At 40.1% G+C, this 12,500-nt stretch overlaps 1 protein-coding gene across 1 annotated transcript in view; it reads right to left on the reverse strand.

The window, feature by feature from the left end:
• The window catches only part of LOC137984019 (histone acetyltransferase KAT7-like), a 19,831-nt gene that overhangs the window by 1,834 nt on the left and 5,497 nt on the right, over positions 1–12,500 (reverse strand). Inside the window, exons 5-14 of the mRNA XM_068831230.1 lie at positions 11,863–12,279; positions 9,391–9,501; positions 7,295–7,573; positions 6,500–6,676; positions 6,181–6,270; positions 5,126–5,266; positions 3,703–3,796; positions 2,610–2,756; positions 2,019–2,125; positions 1–517 (exon numbers count right to left, since the gene is read on the reverse strand). The exon at positions 1–517 is cut by the window's left edge and continues 1,834 nt beyond it. Coding sequence (XP_068687331.1) covers positions 404–517; positions 2,019–2,125; positions 2,610–2,756; positions 3,703–3,796; positions 5,126–5,266; positions 6,181–6,270; positions 6,500–6,676; positions 7,295–7,573; positions 9,391–9,501; positions 11,863–12,279 — 1,677 coding nt within the window. The 3' untranslated portion in view covers positions 1–403. The remainder of the gene's footprint in view (positions 518–2,018; positions 2,126–2,609; positions 2,757–3,702; positions 3,797–5,125; positions 5,267–6,180; positions 6,271–6,499; positions 6,677–7,294; positions 7,574–9,390; positions 9,502–11,862; positions 12,280–12,500) is intronic.

A 12,500-nucleotide genomic window follows, 5' to 3' on the forward strand; every position in this document is an offset into this window, starting at 1 on the left:
ATGAGAATTTCTTAGTTGAGTCAGTCGTCAGGAAATAAGGGACGCTTCTTGATGCCTTCACAGTGAAGATAGTTGTACCACGACGATAGACGAGTCGCGTGTCTAAGTTCCTCAAACGCTAGCTGTGTGCGTAATTTTGTGTGTAATTTTTTGATTGTGCGGAAGTTGCTTCCTTAGAGCGAGCCTGCTTAGTGCAAACAGACATTTGAATGAGTTATCAAATATCCCAACTACGCACGCTCGGAGACTGGGCTACGCGAAAGATCAAAGGTATTCCCTGACAGTCACTTCTGAAGCAACTCTCAACTGTAGCCTGCGAACGCACACATATTTCCGGTTGGAACGAGAATGGAATTGGGGTCTCCGTTGCTTGGAAATTCCAGTGGAAATCTGGGAGGCAGCTTTAATCTTTGCTGTCCTGATCGGTGGGCGGAAACCACGAGAGACAGCTCGAATCGATCTCTTGGTAAGTAGCTGGCCTGGATGAAATCTTTCTTTCATATTTATCAAAGAGATCCTAAAAACCAGTGAATAAAAGGCGATGAGGAAAAGCTTTCTTAAAGAGACGTTTTATTTTTGGCTTTACTAAGGACTTAAAGATCTGAGAAACTGAGGAAAGTGCTTATAGACTATTTTCCCATTCCCGTGATGCAAAAGGTTTTTTTTTTTTTGGGGGGGGGGGGGGGGGTATTTTAATAAAAAAAACAATACAATTTATTTACTCTTGGGACTGTAAACCGGAAATCCATTGTTTTAATGCAAGAATGAACTGTATTATGGGCTTTGCGAGGGACTTACTGAGGCCTTACTAAGGAATTAAAGATCTACGACAGCGAAGTCAACGAAAATGTCACCTCAAAATATAACTTTAGACAACCGCAAGTTTGTCGCGATTATTTCATCTCGTTTATGTTGTACAATGTGGGCGAAGTATCCTAATTAGCACATAACCAAAATAATATTTTTTTGCCCGCCATTTAGACCGAGTTTCAATTGAGTGTCGTAAAGCCAAAACCAAAGTAAATACTTTGGCCAATCAAAAAGGACGGAGAAAATCCAGTAAACCAATCAAAACTCGAGGTAATTACACGTACAGTGTAGCCGACAAAAAGCACGGGAAAATGTGCACGCGCGAGCCACGATTGGTTTTGGTTTCACTTGTGATTGGTTGAAAATGTGGCGCGAGAACTTTGAACCAATCACTGAGTGAAGTAATACAAAAACAAAGCAATTCACTAATTACTTTCGACACTCAATTGAAAACCGCTCTATGCATGCATGCATTTACTATACATAGGCATACAGTTATGTTTAGAGTAAACACTATTATAGGAACTTTGTTTGTTTTACCATTTGCAGATGGAATTACAAAGGCAGCACTTTCTATATGCCTCAAGTTTGGTGCCGCTGGGGCATGAGCCTGCGACCTGCCGCACGAAAGTCCAGCGCACTTTCGACTGAGCAATCTGGTGGGCTTTCTTGAAAGAAGTTGGTATTCGAAGGCAGCTGTATTTTTTTGTATTCTTTTTTCTTCTGGCCCCTTAGCTTACGTCCAGAAATGCAAATAATAAGCCGCAAGCCTAAGTTTGATATCCAACATGACCTGTCCTCTCAAAGTCTAAGCATTTGCTATCAGGTTAGTATAGGCCACTTTCGAAAATACCGTAATACTCTTTGTTTGCCCTCCAAAATTTTGCATAAGCATTGTTTCCAGTTTCTCTTGGGACTTACAATGGTCCCACGAGAAAAATAAAAACAATGCCTATGCAAAATTTTGGAGGGCAAACAAAGAAAATTATGGTATTCACTACTTGCACAAATCCCATAATACACCTCTTTTACCCCCCAAAAATCTGCATAGGCATTGTTTTCGACTTCTCTTGGGACATTTCCATGTCCCAGGAGAGATTGCAAACAATGGTCATGCAAAGGTTTTGGGGGGTAATAGAGGTGTATTATGCGATTGTGCAAGTAGTGAATTTTTGAAAGTGACCTATTGCGGTTAGCGTATAACTCACGTTGGCTCTCAGAATCACGTGCTTTCCTTTCCAATATTTCAAAATACCCAGATATTGTAGAGTGCTAACGATGTCACTGGGATGGAGCGCTGTCTCCTGACTTATGTCTAAAAGGAAAAAAGGGCAAAGTATACGTAGCTCAAGTTAATTTTGAAAAAAACCTCAAACGAACCAATCCCAATATTCAAGAAGCAAATGATGAAGAGATTTCAGAATTTCGCGTGTGCGCTAAAACCGATACACAGCGAAAATTCCTACCACATGGAGTGAGTTGGAAAGCCGTGTTCAATCGAACGTCGATCTGGTTTCACAAACTTTGCTTATTGATTGGCCGACATGCTGAATACCACATCGACCAATCTCACACAAAACGGACAACCACTTGTTTACCGCCGTTTGCAGCGGATACGTGTTTCGCTTTGGTATTGGTTCTACTGTGTCCAAGACTAGAGCGGGATGAAATCTACACACACAGTTTCTGTACGACATCACAGAGGTTCCCTTTAAGAACCTACATGTTCACGCAAGGGAAGCGTTGCGTGACATCCCAACAACCACTGCGAAGGAGACTAAAAAGACAAAGAATCTTACCTTTAATGGATATCACGTCAAAACCAAAGTTTTTCAGGTACTTAAGTAAAATACTCTTCCAATAACTGCGGTAACTGATAAGTCCTAAATCTGACAAAGGCTTCTCTGGTGAACCAACCTTTCCCTCAACTTTGGACAAAAGATAACCTGGGGTATATCCAAAGTGTAAAAAAATAAATAAATAAAATGATAAACTAGTTGCCCTGCAACGGGAAAGAGGAAAACTGAAAAATCAGAGTATAGGCAGGAATCGAACCTGCGACCTCCGTAACGCACGTCGGACTCTGAACCCAGATGTTCAAAGCTCTATTTAGGGCCAGTACGCAGCTACTACAACGGCTCTCGAGATTGGCTCAGAAAACGATGGACCAAAACAAACAACCAATCAACGATGGACCCTAACCCTAAAAACAATAGAGCAGCGTCCTAAAGGGATCCAATGAAATTACAGGTTGTAAAGAGCTGCGTCCTATCTCCCTATTAATTTTAGCTAATCCTGGATTAATGGAAACTTTCCTTTCAGTTTTTTTTGCCGATCAAAAATGTTCCCCAGATTCTTAGCCTTCACCTTTGAGTTAGAGTTCTTCTTTTTCCTTCGGCTTTCAATTTGTCATCAGATGATGCCAAATTTAATTGTACCACAGTTAGTAGAGCGGTTTTCAATTGAGTGTCGAAAGTAATCAGCGAGTTTACTTTGGTTTTGCATTACTTCGCTCCGTGATTGGTTCAAAGTTCTCGAGCCACTTTTTCAACCAATCAGAAGTGAAACCAAAACCAATCGTGGCTCGCGCGCGCACATTTTCACGCGCTTTTGTGTCGGCTACGTGTAATTACTTCGAGTTTTGATTGGTTTACTGGATAGTCTCCGTCCGTTTTGATTGGCCAAGGTAATTACTTTGGTTTTGGTTTTACTCATTTGAAAACTGCTCTAAACAGCCAATTTGCCTGTGAACTGTTTCCCGATTTTCCCTGTGTTAGCGGTCATTTCCTTATTCACTTCTCAATTTTGTCGTTCGTTTCCTCCATTGCTTGATCGTTGTTTCCAAAACTAAGTAAATTAGAAGAAAACCACTGCAGGGAAAATACGACTTACTAAAATCGATCAGCATTTTTCCATATCCTTGCTTCATATAAATCGGCAATGTCAGAATGCAGGAAACGTTGTAATTCAGAAAGGACTTCTTTTCCTGTGAGAAGAGGAAACATGCAAACAGACTTGTTTACTAAGAGATGTTACAAACACGAATATCGCAACCCAAGTCTCGTTTCACGAGTCTAATCGCCACAGCAAAGACAAGCCAAAGGTTCTCTTTCGGGTCCGTCTCAACTTGATCTGATAACACTTCTTAACAAAGGACTCCTCGCAGATTCAATGAAATGTCAATCAGACTGGTATTCTGAATGAAGATTATTATAAGCTCAAGAGGTGTGACCTTGATATAACACCAAATTCTCATGACTACCAGACAAAGAAATCTACTACTACTAAACTTCTACTAAGGTTTTACTACTTAATCTTAAGCACTATATTCTCTGGACATTGAGGACTGCTTTTAGCACACTCTTAAGATTTATTGTTTTGCATGAAGCCTTTTCCTTTCTATGTCGCAGTGAGATTAGTCTTGAGTAAATAGTGTGTGTAATTGTGGCGGTTATTCTTAATGTATCGAAAATCTTAGTAAGAAAATTTGTTAGTAACTGTTGAATGTTAATTAATAAAAAATAAAATAAAATAAAAATTAAAAAAAAAAAAAGGAAACTATCGTACTAGTTAGAAGAGTGAACGTTTTGATCTCGTGATCTACCTTTATCAACTTGTTTGATAAAAAATGCATTTTCGTGTAGTACACATTTTCGTGTAGACACATGCACAGCGCCTCTGTTTCTTAGAAACTATACCCTTCATTCATCTAAAGGCGCCCGGAAACAATGTTACGAAAACATTCTTGCGGAAGCAAATGTTTCCCCGTTTGCGGCCCAAGGAAACATTTGTTGCTTCCTCAGCAAATGTTTCCTTGATTGCGCGCCAAGGAAACACTTCGAGAAACATTGTTTCCTAGTTTGCGGTAGCCTTAATGGGAAAAGAGCACACAATTTATTATTATAACTTATATAGAGGATATTACATGAACATGGCCGCGCGGAGATACGAAATTTCTCTTCGAGTATTGAAAAATATTCCGCGAGAGAACGCGGTGAAATACTAAAAAAAATAGTCTTATTTTTTGTAGTCCTGACGTAGAACGGCATGATTTTTTGTTACCATAGCAACGGTCATCTTTTCATGTGTGAAGATATCATGTTATTTTCGCACATGAAGATATCATGTTTTCGCGTAAAAACTCAGCTGGTATTTCGTTGCTGTTTATATAATAATATTTAATATCATTTATCATAACTGTGGGGCTGACAAGGATTAACGTCTTCATGAAAGCTTCGGGGGGAGGCCTTGAAATACAACTTACAGTAGTTAATTCCGATGGCATATCCCCTTAAACGATCGCTGTAGGCCTTACCTTCGAGAAATAACCGACCATATGACAGCCGACTGAGTCCGCAGTTGTCATGACATAGAACAGGAAAGGTTCCACATCATAGTAAAGAGTCTTATGATCCAGGAAGAGCTTGGCTAATAGACACAAGTTCTGGCAATATACCTGATGTAGAGAAAACAAACGTGATAATTTGAAAGGGTTGCAAATAGACATTGATAACTTTGAGGACAGAAGTGCGTGAATAAGAGCTCTGTAGCAAAGATTCAGGAAATAACTTATTTTTGGCTAAACTGAGATAAAGAATTCGATATTGACTTCACAACTCTCAATTTCTATTGTGCACCGACAAGAACGGATGAAAGACGAAGGCGAAGAGAGTGCCATCATGGCGGCAGATCAGCACGTCTTCGAGAGTTCCCTATAAGAACTAGTAATTCGTTCAATTCTCACTACATATTTTTTCTTTTCGATGAAAGATATGCCTCGTCAACGAAATTTAAACAAAATTCTCGTTATAGGAGCTTTATGTGCCCGACAATTTGCTCGCAGGCTAGTTTCACAATTACTTCTCTATCTTTATACTGGAGAGGTTTTTAAGTCATCAGTTTCTCAGTGATCTTGCTTTTAGTTATCTTGAAATCATACTGAAAAACTAGCTTTAAAAACAAGACAGTTTCACAAATAGCCCGAAATGTTTTGAGCTTTGGAGGAATGGGTCCCAGCTCTGAATGCTTTTCTCCGCCCAGTAAAAAAGCAACATTTGAATAGACCATTTTCGAATTCTCGCGGCTGGACTGGATCTAGCATGGAGTGGAGGCTAATGCGGGCAAATCTTTTCAAATGCAAATTAATTTGCCCGCATTAGCCTCCATTTCATGCTAGATCCAGTCCAACCGTTAGAATACCAAACTGGCCTATTACGATGCTTTGAATTTGGTAGAGCGAACTAAGGTGGCATTCACAACTGCGAAGACATTTAGCCTCAAAACGTTTAATTCGATTGAACCTGATCTTGTCACAAAGAACACTTCCACAGCTGTTCAGTTCAAACAAATATTTCCATTCTATTAACCAACCTTGTGCTTTTTTCCATCCACCTCAAATATCGACAGACCATTCTTTCGGTAGATTTCATCTCCTGGTGGATATCTATTGTTGCATTTTGCCTAAAAATTAAAAGCCATTATTGAATGGAATATCAATCTAATTGACTAAATTGAAGGTTTGACGACTTCGTTTCAACAAATTTGAAACTTATGAGAAATTCGAATAACTACAATAACTTTCTGGCTTAAGTAGAGAGCTCGAGAATTGACGACGCAACGAGAGGTTGTAACTTTACTTTAAAGGGTAAAAAAGGCCTCTTTATTTTAATGGCAAGACGTTAATTCTTACCACGTGTCTTCTCAATACAGTTTGGCTCTTCATGTATTTAAGACAGAATTCACAAATGTAAATTTTACGTAGTCTTTGAAATTCCTCTGGATAAGGAGAAGAATACCATGTATCGATCTCATATGATCCAAACTCGATGCAGCGTATTCCAGCTCTTCCGTTTATTGGTAGCATTTCCTAAAATAAGACAAAGAAATCCCGCATACATAGATAGAAAGATACAAGTTGTACGTACTGTAGATTACCAACTGGACAGACAGACAGACAGACAGACAGACAGACAGACAGACAGACAGACAGACAGATAGATAGATAGATAGATAGATAGATAGATAGATAGATAGATAGATAGATAGATAGATAGATAGAGAACGAACGAACGAACGAACGAACGAACGGACGAACGAACGAACGAACGGACGGGCAGACGGACGAACGAACGAACGAACGAACGAACGAACGAACTACATAGGTAGGTAGGTAGGTAGGTAGGTAGGTAGGTAGGTAGGTAGGTACTTGTATAGCCTTTTAACTTTTTATTGCAGGTTTGATATGAAAAAGACAAGAAATGAAATGAGCTACCGGGACACAAAATGAAGATTAATGATGAAATTTCACTAATCCTATTCTCATTTAAGCCGCGTCTGAAAATATTCATAGCTATGACAGGTTTCACAAAGTGTAAGGATTTTTTTTATAATAGTGGATAATTCGAAAAAAAAAAAAGAAAAAAAAAAGAGCTTATCCTTTTTAGATAGGTGGATAATTTACCAACTTTAATCTCATAATAAGTACCTCTTCATTGGCCTCTATAGCTTTTCTCCAAGCGTCTTTAAACATTTTCAAATCATTCTCTGAAGTTAATTCCCTGAGCGTCTCCTCGTCTAACTGCTCCATGGCAGCAATACCGTTGCGATACGCTTCGGTGCTTTGACCATTCGAGCTAACGAGTGGATCTCTACTTGTGACGTTGCTGCTTCGTCCGCGGTTGTTCTGTAAACTGTGTTCCTGTGGTGTGATTTCCTTACTGGTGACGGCTGCGCGGATTTTCTCAGGCATAAAGGATAACTGAACCTGAATAGACAAAAAGCGGGACTGCTTTAAAACTTAAACGCCGTGTCTGTATTACAGAGATGAATGCAGGGGGTAGTTTCTAAAGAAACTGTGCTGCTGAGTCGGTGGGGAAGTAGTATACAAAAATTTGGTTTTATCAACGCAGTTGATAATGTAAATTGGCCACCGTACAGAGATTCTAAAAGCTGACGTTTCGAGTGTTAGCCCTTCGTCAGAGCGAATCGAGGAATTGTAGGTTACGTCAAATTTTTTTATAGTAGAGTAGGAGCTACGCTATTGGTGGTAACCAATACGTTACTAATTCGTTAAACAATACGTTACCAAATTTTTGTATTACAGAGAGACGGTCAAGGTTTTCAAGCAAGAACAACAGCAACGTCAACAAAAACGTTACTCCATGTCAAGTTTTTAACGATTATTCAGTACTTTTGGGATTCACAACCTCGGTCGGACCAACACTCCGGGCGGGTCTTATGAATAAATGAAGAGAAAGTGCTGCCTTTGTAACTTCACCTTATGGTTGGACTCTTTCAAGTCTTCTCGGATAAGGACTACAAACCATAGGCCCAGTCTCGAAACCCAACGTTTCAATCAACATTGTGGGACGTTAAAAGAACCCACACACTGTTCGTGAAGAGGAAGGGGGATTACCCTGGTTGTAGGTGGTTACTCTCTTGAAGAATAATTGTAAACCGCAACAAAGCTGATGTGATATGATGTGATATGGGCGGGGGGAGGGGAATGCCCCCAGACCCCTTAGGTAGCATTCGGCTATCGCAAGGCAATTCTCCGAAAGTTATTTTAACTGTAATTTTTTGCCTGGCTCTCAAAAAGTAAAAAAAAACCAACTGTAGTAATTTGATCTACGACCGAAAAAGGAAAGAGGAATGGGTCTAATACCGGGCTGATGTCACAGACTACTTTGCATTACGACAGTTCTTTGCAGCGATGCAAAGTAATTATTAATGCAATTATTAATGGGATCAACTCGGTTTCAAACCCATGTCCCCTCACTGCTCAGTCACGGATCAAACTGGAACCAACTTTCCCGTCTTTCAAAGTGAATGGGCCTTAATCACAGAGCAGCCATGTTGAGTCCCGAGGGATTAAAAACTTTTGTTTTGCCCCACTTGTTTCGAACCATTTCGACTCGAGGCTCAGGGTACAAAATCTATTGTCGATGGCCAATATAGCCGCCTCGCGAATGAGCCCCGTAGAAAAGCGAGTGTTTCAATAAAAAGTAGTAAAACGACAAAATACATGTCGGACAATTTTGGAGAATAAGTACTGTATGATGGAAAAGTTTGTTCATGTGATAGGCAGTTTAACCTATTAACACCTCAAACGCCCTATGACGCCCCAAATGGACGAGTAAGATCATTTGGTGTTAGACAGATTAAAATCTTTCAAGTCTCACTCCCAGGTGTCAATGGGATAAAGGCGCAGGTCATTTAAATCTCAATTCCCTGTTGGCCATTTACACAGTTTGTTTACTGTTGAAAGAACGCCTACAGTCTTAGGCCGATCTAGCTAACTTGGACAAGGTACCATTACATGAGATTTCCATTTGGTGTCCAAAAACGAAAAAGTTCAAGGGGGACATAGTTTTTCAGTGAGTGATTAACCCATTGACTCCTGGGGGTTCCCCATTGACGAGTAAAATTGTCTGGCGTTAGACAGTAAAACACTTAGTCTGGCCGGTTTAGGCCGGTTTGAGTGTCAAAGGAAATTAATATTGATTCCAGACTATTCGCGGAAAAAAAAGTGCAAAATTTCGTTTACGGCAACGCAGGCAGAACTGTCTCAAATACACAAACCTTGCTCCGCAATGATTTCTTGGGAAGATCTTTCGGAGAAACGCTATGTCTTTTGCTTCTTTTCGTATCTGGTGACATTGCCAATTCCTTTTCCCTTTCCTTAGCTTTGTCCTGTGTGACAAAAAGATGACCTGTTTCATTGTTTTGTAGAATGAAGTTAAAGGGCCATGGCGGCGTGAACTACTGGCAAAAGTTCTATGTCTGTTCAGCGGATGCTAAAGATTGCCATCCTCCTCTTATCTGTCGTTATTCACCTCGAATGCGCTTTGTAAAGAGGGTCATAAGTGGGTTTCTTCTCAAGCCTTTTGCCTCTTTAGGAGTTCCCGATTTATGAGCAAAACTGGCCCCAGTTGTTTGAAGGGTGGATGGCGCTATTCACTGGACAACTCAGTTACTTTTGCAGTGTTAATCCACTGGATAGTGACTTATCAAGAAAGAAACGACAGTTTTCAATTTACAAAACATGTTTCCACATTCTCATGTCATTTTCAGTTGCAAATGAGCTTTTAACGGTTGTACATTTGAACTTATATAAAGATACGTTACAAAATAACGCGTCAAAACTTGCGTAGAATTTGAATATGAAATAGAGACAAAACAAACAACGTAATTAAAAAGAAAGAGATAAGTCTAGATGCCTCAACCGCTGATTAAGAATGGGATTTTCCCACTTAATGTGCAATGCCTCTTTCATCTTAATTTGGAATTTTGAGGCGGCAGAATCTAAGATCGTGAAACAGCAGTTGAGGCATCTAGACTTGTCTCTTTCTTTTTAATTACGTTGTTCCTTTTGTCTCTTATTTTATTGTTATGCGCGCTATTTTTGTTTTCCGTGCATTTCGTATTTCATATTTAAATTGTACGCAAGTTTTGACGCGTTATTTTGTAACGTACCTTAATATAAATTAAAATGTACAACCGTTAAAAGCTCATTTTGCAACTGAAGATGACATGAGGATGTCGAAACATGTTTTGTAAATTGAAAACTGTCGTTTCTTTCTTGAGTTATAGTGACTTATCCGGTGGATAGCATTATCCACCTTTTGAACAACCGAGGCCTGGTGTTACAAGGAGTAAACTCTTAAGAGAGAAAGAGGTAAAGGCAACGGTTGTTTGAGTGGACAGAGATCTTCTTAACCAGTTGGTCCCTGAAGTGGTCCCTGAAAAATCCGTAAGTGTCACTTTTAGGAAAGAAAGGATTAACATTTAATTCTTCGCGAAAGGTGAAGGTGAAGCATTGGATTGTGACAGCGCGTAGTGCAGATCACAGATACATGTTATAGGTTCAGAAACATTTTCTTGCAGTCCATCTTTAGTACTTCGTGGTTCTAAACTGGGAGCCCTGTTCCTAATTTGCATAGCCCATACCCTAGTCCAGTTAAATGCCACAACTGTAAGTAAATATTATATTCTATAGTCAGGGATATTGCAGTGGTGAGAACACACCCCTCCCACCAATGTAGCCTTGGTTCGATTGGAAGACTTGCATGGTGTAACATGTGAGTTGCGTTTGTTGTTTCTCTATTCTGCTTTGAGAGGCTTTTCTCTGTGGGTAATCTGGTTTTCTCCTCTCCTCTTAAAACCAGCCTACTGTCAGTACAATTTGATATGTGTAGATTTGATTTGTTTTCTGAACAGCGGTATCCCCAATTATTGCCCCAACGCTAAATACAGCCAACACTTAAGTATAGTCTATTAGTACAATGTATATACTAAAAGAGTGGATAGCGTTGAACGCGTGCGCTGATTGGCTACTCAGACTCCCAATATCCTTTGTTATTGACCTCTGAGCAATTCGTGCGGAATTTGCACCCGAAAATGTTGCATTTTTTGCAGGAACAAATTAGTTAAAATCATATTTTTGTGCCATAATAACGTGGTGTTTTATCGCACAATGGACGTTGGAAAAAAGTTTATGGTCCACATCCCCTGATTCAACAAGAATTAATAGCCATTAAAACACCCGAAGCGGTGAGCGGAGTTACATGTAGTTGTGCTGTATATTTTCTACGTTTCACTCAGGTAACGTAAGCTTAATTATACTGTATTGACAGGTTGTGACAAACGGTTTTTATGAGCGCTGCTTGCGGCTAGAACAGCTTTTTCAAACACTTCCAACGGTTTAGGACACTATTTCCAACAGCTTTTCTCAAGGCCTTCTGAAGGTCGTTGGGTTTTCCCCCTTACCCGCTGACAACAGGTAAGGGGGAAAAAACCCAACGGCTTTCTCAACGCCTCCAGCGCTTTAGTAAATGTTTTCTACAGGTACCCAACGGCTTCAGCCGTTTAACGGGAAACCGTTAGTGCACGTTAGTGTATTATCTCTTTAGTATAATAAAACTAAAACAACTATTCACCTCAGTGTCGGTGGCTAGTGGACTAGTGCAAATCACTTTTGCAGACTGGAATGATCCAAAATTAAAAACCGTAGAAATTCAGTGTCAGACAAAGGTTTTGTAAAATACTACACACCTTGCATTCTTGTGCAGTCATGTTGTGATATTTTGGACACCCAGACAGAGTGTGATGCATGTCAAATTTGCCAGTCATGTGACCACGTCCATCACAGCCAGGGGTGGGACAGCACTTTACTTTCTTGAACGAAGTCGTCCTCTTGTTTTTCGAAGTGTTATCCAGTGCAAGAGAAGTGTTAGGCGATCTCTCGGATTCACAATCTGTTTGGGATGTCTCGGATGCTGTATGGAGCTTCCTTGGGCGACCACGCTTCTTCACGACGACACTGAAGCTAGGAGACTGTGGAGTTGTTTCACCACTTGATGACGGACATTCGTGGCATTGACCTGCTCCTCGTTCTGCACCCTTTAGTTTTAGTGCAACACACAATGAGTGAAGACCTCTGTCACAGGTAACACAAGCCTCCAGTTCGACCTGTTAATAATAATGATAATGATAATGATAATAATAGTAACCCCTAAACTGTGATCACGCAAAAAGGTAAAAAAGGTAAAGTAACTTTATTTGACGTCGGTAATTCCTTCAGCTACGAGGCTGGCATCAGTGGAAGCTGACGGTGCGCCCTTCACCCCCCTCCCTCTGTCAGTGCTCCGTTTTACGGGTATTTAAAGCTACAGCTACACGCATCAGAGTAA

The sequence above is a fragment of the Montipora foliosa genome, chromosome 13 (assembly GCF_036669935.1).
Source record: "Montipora foliosa isolate CH-2021 chromosome 13, ASM3666993v2, whole genome shotgun sequence".
In the NCBI taxonomy this organism is placed as follows: Eukaryota; Metazoa; Cnidaria; class Anthozoa; order Scleractinia; family Acroporidae; genus Montipora; species Montipora foliosa.